The sequence below is a fragment of the Macaca fascicularis genome, chromosome 18 (genome assembly GCF_037993035.2).
Source record: "Macaca fascicularis isolate 582-1 chromosome 18, T2T-MFA8v1.1".
Classification (NCBI taxonomy): Eukaryota; Metazoa; Chordata; class Mammalia; order Primates; family Cercopithecidae; genus Macaca; species Macaca fascicularis.
In genome coordinates, this window is record NC_088392.1 from 23,997,998 (window position 1) to 24,019,117 (window position 21,120).

General features: G+C 35.9%; 1 protein-coding gene and 1 pseudogene across 6 annotated transcripts in view; both read right to left on the bottom strand.

The window, feature by feature from the left end:
* The window catches only part of WDR7 (WD repeat domain 7), a 389,629-nt gene that overhangs the window by 64,800 nt on the left and 303,709 nt on the right, over positions 1–21,120 (bottom strand). For all 6 annotated transcript variants that reach the window (XM_005586607.5, XM_005586606.5, XM_065533758.2 and 3 more), the window contains one exon: positions 4,016–4,115. In XM_005586607.5, the coding sequence (XP_005586664.3) occupies positions 4,016–4,115 (100 nt within the window). The remainder of the gene's footprint in view (positions 1–4,015; positions 4,116–21,120) is intronic.
* LOC123570142 (small nucleolar RNA U3) lies at positions 9,042–9,240 on the bottom strand (annotated as a pseudogene).

Below are 21,120 nucleotides of genomic sequence, written 5' to 3' on the forward strand. Positions count from 1 at the left end.
TGTTGTATGTTATATGTGTTATATACTGTATTCTTACAATTAAGCTAGAGAAAAGAAAATGTTAAAATCATAAGGAAGAGAAAATCTATTTACTCCTCATCAAGTGGAAATGGATCATCATAAAGGCCTTCATCCTCCTCATCTTCATGTTGAGTAGGCAGAGGAGGAGGATGAAGAAGAGGGGTTGGTCTTGCTGTCTCAGGGGTGGCAGAGGCAGAAGAGGTGAAGGAGGTATAAGAGGGGGCAGGAGAGGCAAGGCACACTCGACGTAACTTTTATTGAAAAAAAATCCATGTATGGGTGAACCCTCACAGTCCAAACCCTTGTTCAAGGGCCAACTGCAATTTTCCATGCACCGACCCCAACCTGCTCCTTTGTTATAAATCCCCAACTGTCCTTGCAGGAGCTGGAGTCTTCTCCCTCACTGCGAGACCCTGTTGTAGTGTTCACTATGCCCACCACCCTGGCCCCCTTTGAAAAAGTCTGCTTTACCATGTTTGTTAACAAGTGTGTAGATAAATTTCTCTTTAATACTTCTAACAATAATAGACATTATTTCTGTTACCATTTTACAAATCAGGAAGCTTCAGCTTACAGAAGTTGATAAACTTTTCCAAGGATACAAAGTTAATTATATTAACCTTATATCCATATGATTATATCAATAATTATTAACATAGAGATGGAGTTCAACCCCACACAAATTTCTACTTATCCTTATCCTCTATATTATACTATAATGTTTTAAATCACTGTTAAATTAGTTGACTCTTCCTCCTCAATTATTTCAGGCAGGGGTTAGCAAACCCTTTCTGTAAAGGGCCAGATAATATTTCAGGCTTGTGGACCACAGAACAATTTTTGCCAGTGACAACTACTCAATTCTGCCATTGTAGTAGACAGTATATAAATGAATGTGTGTGCCTGTGTTCGTATAAAACTTTAATTACTAAAACAAGTGGTGGGCTAGCTTCAGGTCATAGTTTGTCAACCCTTGATATAAGGACAATTCATGTTTCAGACCAACATGCCATATTTATCCTGTGGTTTTGCATAATCTGGGAATAACAGATCTTAAAAAAAAAAAAAAATTAAAAAAAAAAGGTAGAAGTCAATGCCAAAAGGTAAGGGAAAGGGACTTAATTTTTCCTTTATCTTTTACCAACCAATCTCACAATGACAACAGGGGACACATATGACCCTTTGGTCTCTCAGTCATGGGTTCTCGGACCCCACTGGGCCTCTTCTCAGCCTCAGGATCATTTCTTTCCCTTCAGTGTGATTCCCACCATCTAACTGATCATGTCTTATTTTTCCATCCAACTGGGACCATAACCCCACAGCCAAATGAATTTTCTAGTTATCCCTTTTTATGTATTTTTATGTGATATCTCTATGTCTTTGTTCATGCTAAAAAAAATTGTCCCACATCCTCTGTTAACTGATTCCAACAGATTCTTTAAGAAATGCTTCATTGCATTCTTAGTTCAAAATGATCCTTTGATTCACCTATAATACATCATTTCTAAACATGCTACCCATACTATGAATTTTGCTTCAAATGTTGGCTCATTTTTTCCCAAATATTATAATGCTAGTAACATAAAAGAATTAAGAGAACAGCTTAGGAGTTCAGTGTCACTGGTTATAACTGGTAACTAACAAAAGTAATGATTGACCTTAGAGACTGAGCTTTGCTTTCATGTTCTGAATGATGAGAGTAAGGTGCAGCCTTCTCTTTCATACAGAAGTGGAAGGTAAATGTTATTCAATAATTTGGGTTGATAACTTCAGGTATCAAAATCAAGAAGATGAGGTAGGAAAAATTATGGGGACACTAAAATGTCTAAATAGGCTGGACATGGTGGCTCATGTCTGTACTCCCAGCACTTTGGGAGGCTGAGGTGGGCGGATCAGTTGAGGTCGTGAGTTTGAGACCAGCCTGGCCAACATGGTGAAACCCCGTCTCTACCAAAAATACAAAAAAATTAGCTGGGCATGGTGGCGGGCGCCTGTAATCCCAGCTTCTCAGAAGGCTGAAGTGAGAATCACTTGAACTGAGAATAGCTTGAACCCGCGATGCAGAGGTTGCAGTGAGCCAAGATCACGCCACTGTACTTTAGCCTGGGCAACAGAGAGAGACTCCATCTCAAAAACAAACAAAACAAAAATAAAAAATAAAATGCCTAAATATACTAAAATGATATACATACAATGGAATATGAATGACATTACATATTCGTGTTAAGAAAGAATGTCTTTGATAAGCATTTCTCAAGTATTTTAATTGAAAAACATAAGATATTCAATTTTTTTTTTTTTTTGCATGTTACCTAGATCTTCACTGAGACCACTTAGTAGGAAGAAAAATAAAGAAATATATCCCGAAGTACAACTTGGTCTTTTCTCATTAATTCTTAATGAGAAATTCTCTCACTCATCTTGGGCTCACCTCACAGTGCTCACACCGCCTCACTTTTCCTCTGCTGGTGGCAGCTGTGTCTTATGTGGTAACAAAGAGTCCTCCCTGTGATTTCCTCACTTCATTTTTAAAGAAGCCTGACAAGGTCGCCTTGTCGCCTCGTTCTTTTTTTTTCTTTACCTGGTAGATGCTTGCGGTTTACTTCTCTCAAATTTACTAGCAGTAATATACTCCAGTTTTAAAAACTGTCTTAACAAAAGAGAATCTTAAAATGCTCTCTGAAGAACTTGTCTCTCTTATGAAAGGATCTTATAAACAACATGCAATTTAACTTTTAAACAAGTATTCGGAGTGGTTTCATTGTTCTCAGTGAGGGCCCACAGTGGAAGATCATGGTGGGGAGTTAATGTCTTAAAAAAAAAATCACACAAAAATATTTGACAGTTAAACAAATATGGCAAATAGTGCATACTTGATGCACTCCCAGAAAATGTTCAATGCACATTCACACACTAGAGACTTTGAGAAGGTCTGAACAAAGAAAGCTGTTTAACCTTCCAACAGTGTCCCCTAAACTTATCTGAGCCCTGAAATTTTTACCCCCAACACCTGAACACCTGTTACCATCTCTTAGAACTACTTCATGGAAAAAAGTCAGACAAGCTTTTAGATAATTAATTAATAGATCATTAAATTTAAGAGACAGTTTAACATTTTAGCTACATCCTTATGAATTTCTTCCTATCCTTCTGGAAATTCCTAATATGATAATATGGTTGAATATATCCACATTAATAAATGCTACAAAGAAATAAAATAAGCTATGACTTGGAACTATTTACCAATGCAATATTATACATTTACCATGATCACGGTGGAGCCTAACCCCGATTTTGGGAAGAAACAGTGAGACTCTGGGATAAAGTGATTTAAGGCTATGTTTCAATTCTTTTATATCTATAGTGGGGTTAGATTTGCCCTCTCTTCCCAACTGGTATATTTTAAGAATCAGGTGATCAAGATCAGGAACAAAATCAAGAATTTTTCATAAACAGTGAAGTGTTATAAAAGCATAAAGAGTGTTATAAAAGTATAAAAAGTAGTATTTCAAGTATAGCATCTATTTCCTTTTCATAGAACTATAATGAATGCTGCTGTGACTTCTTTTTTTTGAACTCTGACTAGATCACTGTCTCATAATTGTGAAATACCTCATTTCGCTTAGAGAAAATTAATTTTTGTTCAATCATTATATCATAATAACATATCATCAAACTTTTCAGAAAACACATGGCAAAAATAAGATCAGAAAACTCGGTTTAAAATAAGAAAATACGTATTGCAAAATAGTTTGTCAGCAGTGCCACCTTACTCTGGGCTCTCTTATGAACTCTTCTGTGGCAACCCTTCAGTCCCAGTGAATGAAGACAGTAGGGCTCTATATTCTGTGCGTCCTTCATTAAACTATTGATCCCTTTAGCATTATCCATAATGTTCCAGCAGCTCAGCACGTCAACTGGTGAAGTGCTAGTCTCTCTCTCCTTTCAATAACTTCCACGCTTTATGGAGAGGAAGTCACAATGATTTATTTACCTGACATTTTCCAGTCCGGATGTCGTACAGGGCCACTGAACCATGGCGAGCTCCAACTGCTATTCTGTGATTCCGCTCATAATAGCTGACCATGTAGAACCTGAGTTGAACATTTTAACAACAAAAACAAAAACAAGAAGCCAGGTGAGATGACCTGCACTTGGAAGTGGACAGCAACATTTCAAAGGTTAAAGCTAGCTCTGATATATATTTTGAAATAAATATATCCATAGTAAATATATTGTGATTTTTCAAAAATGTTTCATTTTAGTAATTCTTAAAAATTAACTGAAAGAAAAATGATGTAGAATATCACTTTGGCCTCTTAATAATTATTTTCAACAGAAACATCTTACAATTACAAACACCCTTGAATTTTTGAAACAAGAAATAAGGGCCAAATACAAAAAAATTAAATATGAAAATCCAGTTTTGCTACAGTGACTACAATGCAAATATTTCTATTTGTGCAGAAATGGAAAAGATGAAAAGGCTTACGTATTTCATGTAATTATGTTCTCCTGGTTTATTATAGTATTAAAGAGTAAAATATACTTTCTGGCAGAACAATCATAAAAAGACTACATAAAATTTATGCCTAAGTTCATACCAGTAATTTAGAATAAAATCAGAAAACTGTCTACCAGAAAAAGTTATCCGGTCAAGTTTCCTTGATTTCCCATGTTTACCAGCTTATCTAAATGATAGCCATGGCTTTTAGCAGTGTGAATAAGCATATTTGGTACTTATATTATATTGCATAATTCAGCAAGGATGGTTTGAAGATTGTAAGAGATTGATTTATTATTTATTTTTATTTTTCCAGATTAATTTTCATGATGAGGTTAAGTATTTGAATTCCTTGTCTGTGCATTGCCATATTGATTTCACGTCTATAAGGCTAGGGCCTGAAGTTAAGAATAAAAATTATGAGAAGTATAAATTAGGTATCATTTTATATCTGCGAATAGTTTCAAATATACCTTCCCATTATCTAGTCCTATTGTCTCAGTGTGAGTTGCCCAGATGAACAAATGGCCTACCCTAAATATTTAGGAGGATTTTGCATCAATTCTATTACACATTCCTTGTCTTTTCCCCTTGGGTTCCATAATACAAAACTAACTGTTCTGTTAATATTTATATTTTATAAGGGGGGAGGGTGACATAAAACATGACAGAAAAAAATCTCATTTCTCTGATGCTTTCTTGAGGTATACTAGGGCATGAGACAGCATTTCCAAAATTCTAGTAATAAAGACTGAGAGAGACAAGATATTTGAATGTGGGAGCGTTCTGAAACCAGGGGTATTCTGACAAAGCCATTTGGCATTGGCAGACACTATGACATTCATATATATTTCATAAATCTGGAAAACAAACCATTACATTTTTAAACTTTTGTTTGTTACTTATTACCAAGTAATATACTGAACAATATTTTTGTCCTACCCCCTAAGCCCCACTGAATAACCAGCCTCTTCCCCTTTAGTGGAAGGTTAATGCTTAATTTTTTTTTAACTTTTAGTAACAGGAAGGAAACTACTTCAGTGTGTCCTGCTGGGTGGATTTTCTGTGCTCATGAATGGCAGTGTCCTCTCTGTACATTGGTTTGAGAGAAGGAAGGATATAGAAAGCTCCTAAAACATATGAAGCTTCCCCAGCTATTAAGTGGTTAGGAAAAAGCTAGTTTCTCAAAGTTTTTCTTGTCCAAAGAATATCACTCTACCTTAAGAGAAAGAGTGGGAATCAGCATTCAAAATCTGCCATTCTCACACTTGTAAATGAAAATGATTTAGAAGAGTTTAAAAAACATTTACCGTTTTGTTACTCGATAATTACAGTGGTCTAAGTATTGGGCATCACTGTATCTATATCTGTGCATATATTGACATCTATATCTATACACATATAGTCATGAATAATTTATGTCCTATTATGGTACACAGAATATAATATCTAACAAATGTTTTAGCAAGTATTTATTCTGTGCAGGTTAATACACATAGGAAAATATAATTTGCAGTGGTATTTTGCTTTACCTATTATTTGCACAAATTTAACAACTATATTGCCAACATCTTTTTGCAAAACTGAAAATAATTACCCCCAAAATAACCCTCTTCAAAACAATACATTAGTAAAATACACTTGTGTTGACAAAATCTTACTTAGTGAAACTAGAAACTGAAGAGGTTTTGTTACATTGCCCATTTTCTATGCTCTGGATATCAAACTCATCCTTCTATATCATCTACAAACACCATTATTTATGGTAGAAAGATCAAATCTATTCTTGGAATCAAATCTTTACTCTGCCTGAAAGGACCATATATATTACAGGTCTGCATTTTTCATTCTTTGGAATTTACTACTGGACTAATACTTGTAAACAATAACTTAAAGAATTCTGGACAGTGAAGGTCTTAAGGCATGTTTTAATCTTAGGATTTCTTGTTAAACTTTTTATTCCTTTAGCAGTGGCTCTCTTTACAGAAGAAATCAGTGGTATATACACAGTCACTTCCTAAGTATTCACCATGGGAACCAGCTGCAGTGAACCAATCCCTGCTGAGGCTTCCAGAGCCCACCATCCTCCTAGTCTGCTCTTTCCTGGAGCCAGTCCTCCAGGTAGGTTCTGTCAAGACGAAGGACGCACATTACTTGTTCTCTGCCCTGAAGGGATCAATGGATTGAAGAGAAGGGTCCATTATAGTTTTTAAAGTTGCACTTTTCTAATCTTGACCGGATCCTGCATGACCGGAATTTTCCTAAGGGATGAAAATTCCTGTAAAATTTGGGGGTCTCAGAGTAAGTGTTCTTCTGTGCTGAGCCTTCTGGAAATGGTGTCTTAGTCTCCAGTTCACTGTGTTGATAACATGTCACTTAGGCAGTTGGCCATGACCTGGCAAGAACCATTTTTATATTCATGTTTGAACAATAGTTCTCTTCTGCTAGGTGGACTACAAGTGAAACCAGAGAGCACATCACCACTCAAGTCAGTGAAAGAAGAATAAAGTGGAAATGGGTAATGATGTAAAGTACGTTTCTTGCTGGAGCTGAGGTGGTCATCATCCAACATGTTGAAAGTCACTGATCTCCATGCTTTCATCACTGTACACATGCAGTCAGAGTAACTTTTCAACAATAAATCACCTCTCTTCTGTTCACAGCCTTGTTCAGGACTTGACACCTCTCTCCTTTGTTCGTGCTGCTCTAGTCACAGTGATCTCCTTGCACTTTCTTGAATATGTCAAGGGGGTTCCCATTTGGGGTTCTGACAGTTGCTGCTCCCGCTGCTTGAAAATCTCATCAGCCTGTTAACCACTATTGGTTAACCACTATATGCCCTCTATATGCCCTCACTTCATTTACATCTCTGTTCCAAAGTTATCTTGACAAAGGAGGCTTTTATGGGCCACCCTGTTTAATGCCACAGCCCTTTACCCATTACTTCTAACTCAATATCCTACTTTTTCTTGATTATGCCCATCACCATTGAGATATTAAACAATAATTTTTATTTATTGCGTTTTATCCTCCATCTGGGACTTCGTGTTTTGCATGAATACATAAATATGGTCCAAGCAAGTAGGATGCAACAGTAAGTGAAGTTTGAAACATTACACTTACCCTTCAGTCACCAGTGTACAATCTATGTTAAATACGGATTTTTATGACCAATGAGTATTTTATAGGGTCTACAATAATAATTGACATGAACAACAAAGGAAACAAAAACTGTCCAAAAATGGCAGAAATCAGGAAATGGGCTCTCCTATGACCCTTTTAGAAATATATTTTCAATTGAGAAAAACAATTGTAGATTTACAAGAAGTTATCTGTAACGGCTTCTGGAGTCTGGGTACCTTAGCATGAGACTGACAGTTACATAATAAAACCTATGTAATTATATATTAGGGAATTAGAAAAGATTGCATGAGCTGAAATTCAAAAAGGTAAATACAAATAGTCTAAATAGTAATATGCACAATAAAATATATTTTCAATATAAATGTTTTCCGGGAAAAAAATGACTCTAAGAATTTGCCAAAGATTTATATTAGCACACAAAAATTTCAATAGAAATGGTATCACTTTGATGCCATTATTGAAATAGGGCAAAACGTAATTAAAAGATAATCATTGATCAATCGTTATTAACTATTACTAGAACAGGCTATTGGGGAGGAGAGATACAATCCAGTTCTGCCAAGATGTATTTGTGACTTCAACTATTGAGGAGCAACTCACAGTGGGGTGTACAAACACGGAGAGGGATGGTTTGAGTTTGAAACACAAATATGAACTGAGTCTACTCTGGCACAGCAAATCACTTGGAAGCACACCATGTTGCTTGAGAGTTTGCCAAACACTCAGTACCTGAGTTTCTAAATAACTTTGGCACTCCCTATTTATACTTTCCCTTGAATTGATGAACTTTTAGTCTTTATAAAAAATGGTCTGCAAATAAGAGAAAATGTGTGAAATTTAAAAGTTAATTTGAAAAAAGAAATAGAAAACATGCAACTCTCAGCAGAATTAGGACTTGGCAAAAAGATGGAAACCTGTAAAAACACTTTATGACTTTGGTAATTTGCAATGATCTTAGGACGTGAAGTTACTGCTGGATATCACTTCCCTGAACATTAGAATGCAACAAGAAACACTTCAATTAATCCAAGATTAACCTCCAGCTTCACATGAAACCATCTTAAATCTAAGCGTACACAAAAGAGAATACAGGGAATACAACTATCTTTTTTCCCCAAAAATAATACCACAACGACTACTATGTGCAGCTAACATGTACTGAGTATTATGTATCAGGCACTGTCCTAAGCATCTGTACATGTATTTTCAAAAGTAGCTGAGGTATTATGAACAATTCTTATCCAGTTGTTTTTAGGAATTCTTAACATGATTGAAAATGGTTCACACCCACTAACAGTAACTACTCTTAACTATTTACTGGATCTGGATCTTCCAAGAGCTTTTCTATTTTTTTTTTATTTTTTTATTTTTTACCATTCAGACCGCGTCCTGTCCCTCTTCCTCTCGCAGAAGAAGAGAAGAACTATCATCAATGGCAAAGGGCAGTTGCAGGGAAGCAACACGCTCAGGGGAGGATGCTGCGCCTCCTCTTTGTGGTTTCTGCTGCCTACACGTTCAGAGCAATTTCCCTAGTAACCAAGTATAGAAATGATCACTGAAAGTATAGTCTATTTTTTAACCTTGAATACAAGTGATGTACATACTACACATACTTTTCCGCAACTTTGTTTTCTTCATGGGATGGTCCTCTCATGTCAGCACACATGGATCTCGCGTCACTCTCGCTCACCTCTGCACTGTAGTTCTGCGTATGTGCACTACATTATTTAACCATTCTTTTTCTGATGGGAACTTAGGTTATACTGTATACAGATCCTCGTATACACCTAGGTATTTCTGTAGGATAGAGACACCAAAGCTGTGTCAAAGCATATGTACATTTTAAATTTTAGTAGGCAATGCAAAATTGCCTTCACTTTTCACCTAAAGAATGTTCCTAATTAGTATTAGCAAACTTCATACTTTTTTTGCCAATAAGAGGGAAAAAAGTATCACATATTTGGTTTACTTTACACAAAGTGACTTTTTAGATTGATCCACTTGGTTACAGTCTGCAGGATATGCATGTAGGTTACATTCTTAATGTAAAGAAAAATTATTTAAAATCGAATCAACTGCATGTTGCATCCCTTTTTTCATCATGCATACTGGATGGGAAAGGAAATACCTATGAGGTATCCCCAGGAAACCACAGGAAAGATTTGATTACACAACACAGTCAAGCTAGTTCTACAGGAAACAGCAACAGGACTTCTACAGTGGAGCAATGTATGTGTCACTTTGACCCCAAGAAGGTACCAGTGACAACTAACTACCTCAACCTCCTTGGCTAGACAGGACAAGATGCCAAAGAGCTCTTTCAGGGCCACAAACTTGAGGAGCTCAGTCTAAAAGATTCAAGAGGAGGTCCTCAGAGAATTGGTCAACAGCCCTCACAGATGCCACAGTCACAATCAAGGGGGACAGTTTTGTTCAGGAAGAGGCACTTTCTAGAACATGTTTGTACACACCCTCCAGAATTTCAGGCTGCCATGCTGCTAATATGTTTGAAAGGTTCACAGACATCAAAGTGGCTTTGGTGAAGGCATCTGCTCAGGGTGAGCTGTATTGTTAGTTTTGGGGGCTATGAATGGTGGAGGGTGGGGAAATGTTTTCCAGAAATGCATCATTCCTGTGGTGAGCACTAGTTCAAAAAACCAAATGAAGTATCTCTCATTCTGGGATGGTGATAGACACTGCAGAATTCCATTTGAGAGTCACTACTTCCCAGTCAGGGTTTTGCACACTGTAAATAGTCAGTATTTCCTGCTGAGTAGTTCGTTTCCCTCTGAAAAACTTGCGACAAGCACATTGCAGCTGGCGTGTTAAAAGCAAGATCAAAAATGTTTCCTGGGCTATCCAGGCATCAGAAATCCTGCAAGGAAAAATAGCATGCACATCTAGGGTTTGAGGCACAATGGCTGAGAAACAGGCTCCTTATCACCTGGATCTATACTTACTAATTGTGTAACCGTGAGTGAGTTCCTTAACTTGTCTATGTCTCAGTGTCCTAATATGGAACATGGGAACAATAACAGTACTTATTATGGTATGTGTGGTTGAAATGAGTTAATGCAACAGAAGTACCTAAAACAGTGCCTGACACATAGTAAACACTGGTAGGTACATGCAAACCTTATCAGCTATCGTCATCATCATCATCATCATCATCCACCCGCATCTCTGAATATATACTACAGAAAGATTACATAAGATGTAGTTAATTTCCTATTTTCCTATGGCAAATAAGTGTCAACTAATAACATGCTAAAACATAAGGAAAATGGATGCTCAGAATATTTTAAATTTATATATTTTCAAATACTTATGATTTACAACTATAAACCTGATAATAATTGCAAATTATTTTATAGTTTCAGTCTAAATTTGCTAATATAATAGGGATTTGGTCTGAAACACTTTGCTATAGCATTTCAAACAGGCTGAAAATTAAATATTCCTCCTGTTATACAGTGAAATGGAATACTGCTGGAAGGTCTAGTTCTTTGTTTTAATATTAAGAACTTTAGTATTAAAAGACAGCCACCTGTCTGGGAGATTTTACGGTACACAAACTGGACTAGAATGATTTTAGAGGGATTTCTACTTGTGAATATAGAAGTAACATCTAAAATTATTAATTATGAAATGTATTCTATAAAATGGGACCTAACTTAAGAATTTTACTGGAATTTAGGACTGAAGCTACTTTACATCCCATTATTGTAATCACCATATGGGATAAAAACAAACCACAGGTTTGGAGGAGTTTCTTAAAAAATGAGCTCATGCACTGTTCTAAAGTAGACAGTGTTCATTTCCTTACTAGATTTTAAGTGCCCATTTAGGTGAACAGAGCTGATTCAGCTTTTCAGTTGAAAAGCAAAATCAATCAGTCTGTCTACATAATAACCAAGTTTAAGAAAAGGTGAGCTATTTCTGAAAATACAGACTTTTAACTGTTCTGTCTAGATTAGTGTTTTTCATTCAGTTCAAAAGTTTAAATACTTATTTTACCTTGAATTTTTAAAATCTTATCTGTGTTATAGCTATAATGTTTCCCCAATGACACTTTTTACTACTTCTTTCATTTGCGTTATTCTAATATATATCCAATTTTAAAGAAATACACTCATTGAAAAGAGAAATACAGATGATTTATTATAGAAAAACAGTTAAGAAGTGAAAGTAACTCTTTACCAAGAATCCCCTCTCAGCACCCCAGTATCCACCAGTCATAGCTTGGGGTGTGTCTTTCCAGATCTTTTTCTCTTCATATATATACCTGTATAGGTATGAATAATGATCATCACAGATAGTTTTCTTTTTTAAAAATGATTTTATTTTACATACTCTTCTGTACTATTGCTAGTTTCTTTTAAAATTTCTCTTTTACTAACATCTTTCCATGTCGGTAGAAATGGATTACCTCAATCTTTTTAACGGCTGTATGGTATGCCATAGTTCTCTATATTTAATAGAAACAAGTGTTAGTAAGAAATAATTTCATTTAGAGGACACAAGTGAATGAGTGTTTTAATATAAAGCACATTATTCTATGTAAATACTAAGATAACTTCTGACAAAAGTCAACTAAAAGTTAATCAGTTAAATCCAGCAAAAACAATATTAAACACTTTAAATTTTAATATCAATAGTATTAAAACTCATGTGCTTTATCCATCTTAAGTAAATTAGAGAAAATTATATCCCAAATCCTTTCAAGTTAGTACCTTCCTTGCTACTACTTATGTCTTTAATTCTACTGGAAAGCCAAAGTAGTTAAGTCATTACATATATTGTTCAGTTCTATGTACATGGTGCTTGAGAATTTCTTCATTCTTAGCCATGAAATATACAATGTAAAAGAATACAAACTGTCATTTTTGCAAAGTAATCATTGATTCATTAGTCAGCAATTCACAACAGTGTTTAATTAGCATTTCGTTCAATGAGAGTCATTTTTATATATAAAAATAAGCATAGATTTTGGAGTCAGAAGGATATATCTGCCTGATAAACATCTACTCATCTTTGAGAGCTCTGCTAAAATACTACCAGTTCTCCTTTCCTCTATGCACAACTGCCAGCTCCCTCCTTTGTGTCCCTCTTATCATGGCACTGGGAATCTTCTGTGTGTCCTGGACACCCTTTTCTCATAGCGTTTATGGCAGCTCACTGATTGACCTCTCTGTCTCTGCCAAGCCAACTTTAAGGCCCTTCAGGGCAGGGACTGCCTGACAGGCCCAGCATGGCATACAGCACAGATAAACGAATAACTGAATGAATTGGAAATTTTCAGAGAAGTCACAAAAGTGCTTAAAAAATATTTTACTTTGTTAAATTGAACAAGTCCCATTTTTTGATTCCTATTTCTTGAGTGGCTTCTTTTTTTCTAATTTTGGAACTGGGTACTAAGATTAGCCATTTATATGTTAAAAAACAGTCAATTAAAATATTTTCTTTTTATTTTTATTTTCAGTTCTAAAGATAAACACCATATAGTGTTGTAAATATCATCATTAAGTATGACTGAAGTTTGTATTGATTTTTTATCTCTTTAATAAGTATGAGTGGATGATATGCTTTTTAAAAAATAGTTTATTTTTTAGAGATGTTTTAAAATCAAAGCAAAACTGAGGAGAAAGTAGAGTTCCTGTATTATTCCTACATCTGCATGCACACGACCTCCCCCACTATCAATACCCTGCACCAGGGTGGCAGCTTTCTGATAAATTTACGTATCATTTACATTAGTGTTCACTCTTGGTTTTGTACATTCTATGGATTTTGACGAATGTATAATGGCATACATCTACCATTAGAGTATCATATGTATCACATAACATAGTGTCACTACCATGAAAATCCTTTCTCCCTTGACCTCTGGCAACCACTGATCTTTTTCTGACTATAGTTTTGCCATTTCCAGGATGTCATATGGCTGGAGATCATATAATAGATAGCCTTTACAGATTGATTTCTTGTATTTAGTGATATGCATTTAGTAATATGCATTTCTCCATGTCTTTTCATGGCTTGACAGCTAATTTTTTTAATACTGTTGAATAATATTCCATTGTCTGAATGTAAGAGAGGCAACATGCTTTTAAAAAAACTATCCCTTTGGTTTCCACTTAAACTTTTTTTCCCCGTAAAACTTAATCAGATACAAAAATAGCATTAAACAAAATAGGAACTCCTTGTTTTTCTTAAAACATGTGATTTACCTTCCATATTAATTGAGTTCTTTGTTCATTAAATAGTCTCAGTGCAGGATTAGGTTTGAGAGTAATTACTTCAAAGAATTTTTAGGAAGGCATCAAAGAAGCTGCAGCATCCATACAGCCCTATGTTAAGACGCATATATTTTAACATGTTTCAGAATTTATTGTAAGATAATGGTTGGTAATCATATATTTGTAAGTCAGCCATGAGAAAAGTAGCTGCTACGCAAAACTTTTAATATTTTGGAGTTGAATGTTGCCATGGTTAGCAGGCACAAGAGCCCCTTGTTTCCTACAGGAGGAAACTGAAGTCGAGTGATGTGCCCCAGACTGCACAGCTGGGTGTGGCAAAGGCAGGAGCCCCCACCACCTGGAATTCGCTGTCTCACAAGACGCAGTCCCATAGGGACAGCTGAGAGCAGTGCTTCTCAAGTGTCCACACTGACACCAGGATGTTATTTGCCCTTTTCACTCTCGTTTTCTCATGAACGTATAGCTGAGTTTTCCAGATTTTACATGATCTGAGATATCACAGGTGGAAGCAGATAGAAGAATCCAGTTGACTTCTGTTAAGCCAGACATCAAAGAGGTTGGCATCATTTTTCATAAAAATATTTTTTATGTTAACATATAATGGGTTCTTTTCAAATAAAATAATTTTAAAATTTCTCAGTTGAAATTTCTAAAATGGCAAATATTGATAGTTATAACGCACTATAAACAAATGTTCTTTGGGTTCTTCAATAATTTTTAAGAGTTTAAAGGGGTCCTAAGATTAAATAGGTTGAGAATTATTCACTTGGAATCTTAATTCTTTGAAAAAGCAGACTATATACATAGTGTATATATGTATATGTGTATGTGTATATACACATAGTGTGCATATAAATAAGATATATATAATAGATATATGGTATATATGTAGGTTAAGATATATACATCATGTGTGTCTATATCTTAAGATTTCATATATATATTCCATATTTTAGGGAATTATACATATTCTGTATCTTTGAGAATTTTGTTTCAAAGAAACAAAAGCAAGCTAAGCCCAGGTGCTTAGGGTTGCTGAGAAGAGACTGTAAGATAACCTTAGAATCGACAGGATGAGATGCCATTTAGGATGGGGAAGAGGTAACTGTGAACTAGGGAAGGGAAAGCCAAGGTAACAAAGACGAGGAAGAGGGTGTGAGGAAGAGGTATGGGAGTGTGCGTCCTGGCTCTCTGTTCCAGGAGCAGACCCTTTAATCCTCAGTGCAGGCATAGGGTCTCTGCATTCATCATTCAACAGTTAAGGTTGCTGGGACTATAATAGGAAATTATCAGAGAAGTTATCTGTTCTTAAGGGCCTAATGAGTAAAAAAAGGATAAACAAGAGGAGTGCAGATTATAAAATTCTGTGAAGCTAAAAGGGTAATAATGTGAGAGTGATGGCAAGGAGGCTGTTATACATAGGGAGGTCAGAGGAGGCTGACCTGAATGATGAGACCACGCAGGCTATGTCAATATCTGGAGGAGGTGCCTTCTAGGCAGAGGAAATAGCAAAAACAAAAGTCCTGAGGCAGGAATAAGCTCGGCCTTATTAAAGGAAGAGAAAAAAGACTAATGAGCCTAGAGAATTTGAGAATAGCGCTTCAAGAATGCAAGTCTGACACATTTAAGAGGATGTCATCTATAATGTGACCTCTAAACAATGGGCAGATTTGCTACCAAAAATTATGTATCATGGTGCTTTAACATCAAATGCCCATGGTTCCTTAAGGAGGTCCCCTTCTGGAACCAGTGGCACTGGAATCCCAAGAAAAGTTAACAGTCCTTTAAATTAAATAGAAGTTTCAGGATTTCTACTGAGCTACAGGAAGCCTAGCCTTAGTTTTCCTGAAATCTAGGCTACCTTCTCTCCAGGTACTGGATCGTAGGAAAGGTTATCACTGTGGGATATGGGAGATGCAGAAAATAAAGAGTTTTAAGAAAGAAAAAATACGTTTCATGATTCTGTGCAACAAAGGATTTCACTAAATCAGTGGTTCTCAAACTGTAGTTTGCAGATGCCTTTCCTTTGAGAAGTCTACGAGATCAAAACAATTTTCATAAAAATACTGAGATATTATTTGGCCTATTCATCACGTTGATTTTGCACTGATGATGCAAAAGCAATGGTGGGTAAAACTGCTGACACTTTAACCCGAATCAAGGCAGGGGCACTGACATGTACTCGTTTAGCAGTTGCTATGTTCTTCACTGCCATGCTGGCAGTGAGCAAAACAACAGAACAGTTTCACTTCAGAATATCCATGATGAAAAAGTTATTAATCAAGGAAATTTCAACCCTTGAGTACACATTGTTTCAATATTCAGTGTGACAAAGTGGGAAGTACGCATAAAACACTTCTGTATACTGAAATCTCATGGTTGTCTTGGAGAAAAACACTTGTAAGATTGACTTGCAGAATGAACTAGCTGCTTTTTTCACCGAACGTCATTTACTTGAAAGCATAACTGAGAGAAAAACTACAGTTATTTGAGAGATACTTTCTTGAATATGAACAAAGTTAAGCCTTTCCAGGAAAACAACTGACAAGATTTATTGTCAATGACACGTTCAAGCTTTTAAGTAAAAATAAGAATTTTGGAAACCTGTATCTGGCTTCTCAACACTAACGCTTTTGAAGAGATCAACAGTAATATTAGCAAATGTGATATTTTAATATTGTTAAATGCAAAGTGACCATATATGGACAGCCAACATAACTCAGTGGACCAACATTCTCCGAAGACCAGGGCATAATGTTACAAAATCACGGGCAGGTGAAAGACCCATTCGAAGTGCAAGATACACTAGTGGATTTAATGTAACAGTAAAGTTAATGTGACTGCAGATTCCACATTGCAACTAACCTTTAAAAAACAATCACATGTTGAGTTTTGGTGCAGTGTCCAAGAAGATATAAAATTACCTGAAAAGGCCATTAAAACATTCCTCCCTTTTCAACTACATATCTGTGTGAGCAGTTAAATTCTGACCATATCTTCCAACCAAAATAATATACTGCAACAGATGAAAGACATGCATAGCTATTAAATTCCACCTGTCTTCTAGACAGTAAAGAGATCTGACAAATGTCAAGCAATGCTACTTTTTCTCAGTATTTGTTCATTTTGGAAAATATTTTTCACAAAAATGTTTCTACATCAATGCAAAATGAGTTGATTTTAAATAAATAAACCAATATTTAAAAAATTCTCAGTTTTAATTTGTAAAAGATGAAAATATAGATACAATCCTCATAAACAAAAACTCAGGTCTTCAATTTTGATGAGATCCTGAGACCAAAAAGTTTCAGAACCACTACTTTAAAGACTGAAAAGCGTTTGGTAATCAAAAATTGTTTGTAACCAAAGGGAAACAGAGAGACAGAGAGAGGGTTTAGAAAACCAGTGGCGGCAAAAATCAGATTCCAGTAGATGAAGAGAGTGGGAGAGGTGACAAACTGGATGAAGTGTAAACTCCTTGTCCTGGGAAAGGATGGATTGGACAGTAGGTGGAGAAGATACAGAACAAAATACACTTCCAGGCTGAAAAAGAGATGCCATGGAGAAGGAGAAGTTAAGGATAAAAGAGAAAGTTATCTAAAGAGCAAGGTCCAAGAGGTGGTGAGAGAAAATGAGATGAAGGATAGAGAGGAAGAGGCCTGGGCTTGGAACTCAGCAACGGTCAGCTCATCCTCTGATGAGATGGCTCAACTCCATGTGTGCCCCTGACACGTGTAAGCCTGTGTAACAGTGCACACCCCACTCTAAGAACACAGAGCAGATATGAGATCTGTTCAGGAAAGCTGAGCTTCACTGTGGTCTCACTGTCAGCATAAAAAAAGCTTGTCAGTTTGCCTGTTTTTAAAATGAAGGACAGGAAGTAGTAAGTCATAACGGAAGGTCCTTTACAGAATCAAAATTTTACAACTTGTAATTCTATAAAAATAATGCAGTAAGGTCACTGCTTAAGCAAAAGAACTGATGCCATTTATCAGGATGAAACTAAGGACTAAACACACGAAGCGGCATAGCTAGTGTCATTATTCAACCACCGTTACTGAGTGGCTACACTCAGGGTATATATTTTTTAAACTAAAAATTGGGACAGAGCCCAACAAAGGTTTTCTTTTTTTTTTTGGAAGTGGTGAATTTATTTATTTGACAAGTCTTTAAAAACCATAAAAATTAAATCACTCTTAGTTATACATCAAATAAACTGCCTTAACTTAAAACAAAAAAAGTGCGTGAAATAACGACCTATCTGGGAATGCTGGGACATATGGTCTTTGGCCAGTTGGAGCCCTCTACTAGTTGCTATAAAAGAAATGAAGGGAAAAGTCCCTTTCCTCAAGCTACTTATATGTGCACGACTGTGTAGTTTTAAGTGACCAAAAAATCACATCTAGAGGTATATCTAATTTTTGCTCTGAAGAAATCCTAAAATCTCTTATGACTTACAATTTCATTAAAAAAAACCCTAATCCTTTATTTGTCATGTATTACACCACTACCAGACCTCAAGATCATAATACAATCACCTTAAACTTAAAAAGTACATTGTATTTGTAGAAGTATTTTATCTTCGTTTCTAATGGAGCCTTGATAGCAGCTTCTAAGAGCTTAAACCTCTCTATTCTGACATTAGTAAAGAATAATTTTGCCAAATAAAAAACAAGCATTCCTTTTGGAACATGTGCGTATCACACGTACAGGTTCTAGAGTGCTTTTCTCTGGGTTCAGTAACATCTGTACAGAGCACACCGCAAGTACTGCTCTACGCCTTCATGTTTCATGCTGCTGCAGCACACTGAGTAGTGTAATACCAGTCAGCATTGATCCAGAGACCAAAGGAAGACACATCATCCAACTGAGTCAAGCATGGCACACTCCGTGTTGCTTGGTCTTCTGTGTGAGGGACTTCACATGGGGATCTGAGTTCAGTGACATGGCAACTTGCAACGAAATTTTGACAAAGAATTCTGAAGAAATTTCAGTGATGTTTATCCTCCCAAGCCTTGAAAGGAGTCGGTTCTACTTTCTTGGCGTCTAGGGTATTTTTAACTGAGGATGCTGTATTATTTATAGTCCAGGCAATTAAATGTAAATTACTCAGAACCCTCTAACAATAATTATCTAGAGTGCTAGACGATGCCTTTTTGAAGATCACCGAGGAGACGTATGAAGGCAAAGCCAAGGCCTAGCTGGGAAAGAACCTACAGAGATTCATTTCTTAAATGTTACCTTATTGTGCTTCCTATTCTGCTTATTTATAAACATAAAACTAATTCAGTGCTGCAGCAGTCTTGTGGCTAATATGTTTGTGCTTTAAAATGGATGCAGTTTAATTCCTATATAATAATACACTCATATTTGTTACACTGATAAAAAATCTGACAGGAGAACCATTTTGTATAACTGTGTTAAGAAGGATGTGTGTGCTACATTTTTTCAAGGGCACTGAAACTAAGTAATTTTCTTGTATTATTAGTAGATGACACTATATTATTAATATCCCAGAAAGTGAAATGTGAATTATTAGGAAATATTTAAAGCTATGACTGTAATGTTAATACAGCTAGTTAATAGTGTGTGATTTTTATAACTTTTACTGGATTTGTTATAGAAAAATATCTATAGCTATATAAACGACTCCAGGAAGATCTCAAGTATTTCAGTTAATACAAAAAATGTCTTTTTTATTTTAGAAAATAATCATAGCTAATATTCTTACAATGATTTTTACTTTCATGGCTTTTGAAATAAAACCGTGTATTTCATATACACATATACATACATGTACTAAGGTACATACACACATACATATTTCATACACATACACACATAACATAAAGGACTTAGGGAAGCTTCTAGAATACAGTAAAAAGATAGACAAAAAAGACAAAGCTGAAGGTATGATTATGAGGGAAGGAATACGGGAGACAAAAGCCATAACTTCCTAGACATAAGCAGGGACTTTGGCTTTGAGCGGCTAATGGCCAAGGCAAATTTTAAAATTAACACTGGTTATATGGGAAAAACAAACGAACAAACAAACAAAACACAAACAAAAACCACATTCTAGGTTCCTTACGAAAAGAAAAATGAGCTGTCATCTAGATTTAAAAGAAACGTCTTGAGTCTTCACAGAAGGGACACTAAACAATGTACCGAGTGACACCAACATGACAGCCCTGCGATAATAGGACCACCGTTCTTACGCACTCCCTTGAAAGGTGCCTCCATGCAAACGGCAGGCCTAATGCTGAAGAGGAACATGGGCAAAGAAACCTCGGAGGAGAACAGACAGCCTAGAAAAAAATGGAGCTCTTGGATGGTTTCACCCAATCTAAAGATGTAAACTAGAATATTCCAAGGAATAAATGGACCACATGTACTCTAAACTAGCTTCTTAGTGCTCTGTGTTTCTCAGCTGAGTTTTAGATAAAACCTGATTAATGAAAGTCTGCACTTACAGTCATCAGCAGGCATTCTGTGGCTCTAAGGGCAAGTCTTTAAAAGCTCATGGTGTATCTCTGGAATGCACGGGCTGAAGGAATATCTTCAGCCATTTCCTTAGAAATTCTGAGTTTATTCAATATATAAATGAATAAAAAAAAATACAAAAATTAGCTGGGCGTGGTGGCACACACCTGAAGTCCCAGCCACTTGTGAGGCTGAGGCGAAGAACTGCTTGAACCTAGGAGGCAGAGGTTGCAGTGAACTGAGATCGCGCCACTGCACTCCGGCCTGGGCAACAGAGTGACACTCCATCTCAAAAAAAAACCCAAAAAACAAAAATCCACAAACAAACAAACAAACAAACAAACAAAAAACCCTACAAGCCCACTGGTGAAGATGAAAAAAACTAAACAACAAAATAAAACCCAAACTCAGGATTATTCAGCATTCTATATATAATGCTATTTTATCTTTGGACTCACAGAGAATAGTTAATTTTATGTTTACCACCAGTCAGAATACATTCTGTTTTTAAATACTCAATGACTTCAGGACACTACATTAGCTCTTAATTAAATTAATACAACTTTAGATGTGGAAGATCATGTTTACAATGTTGACTAAAAATTATTTATTACTTTTTTACAGATATGAAAGCAATAATGTCATCTGGTAGTTTTTTACTTATATATTACTTTGAAATATATATTAGCTAATATTTTGTATACATTT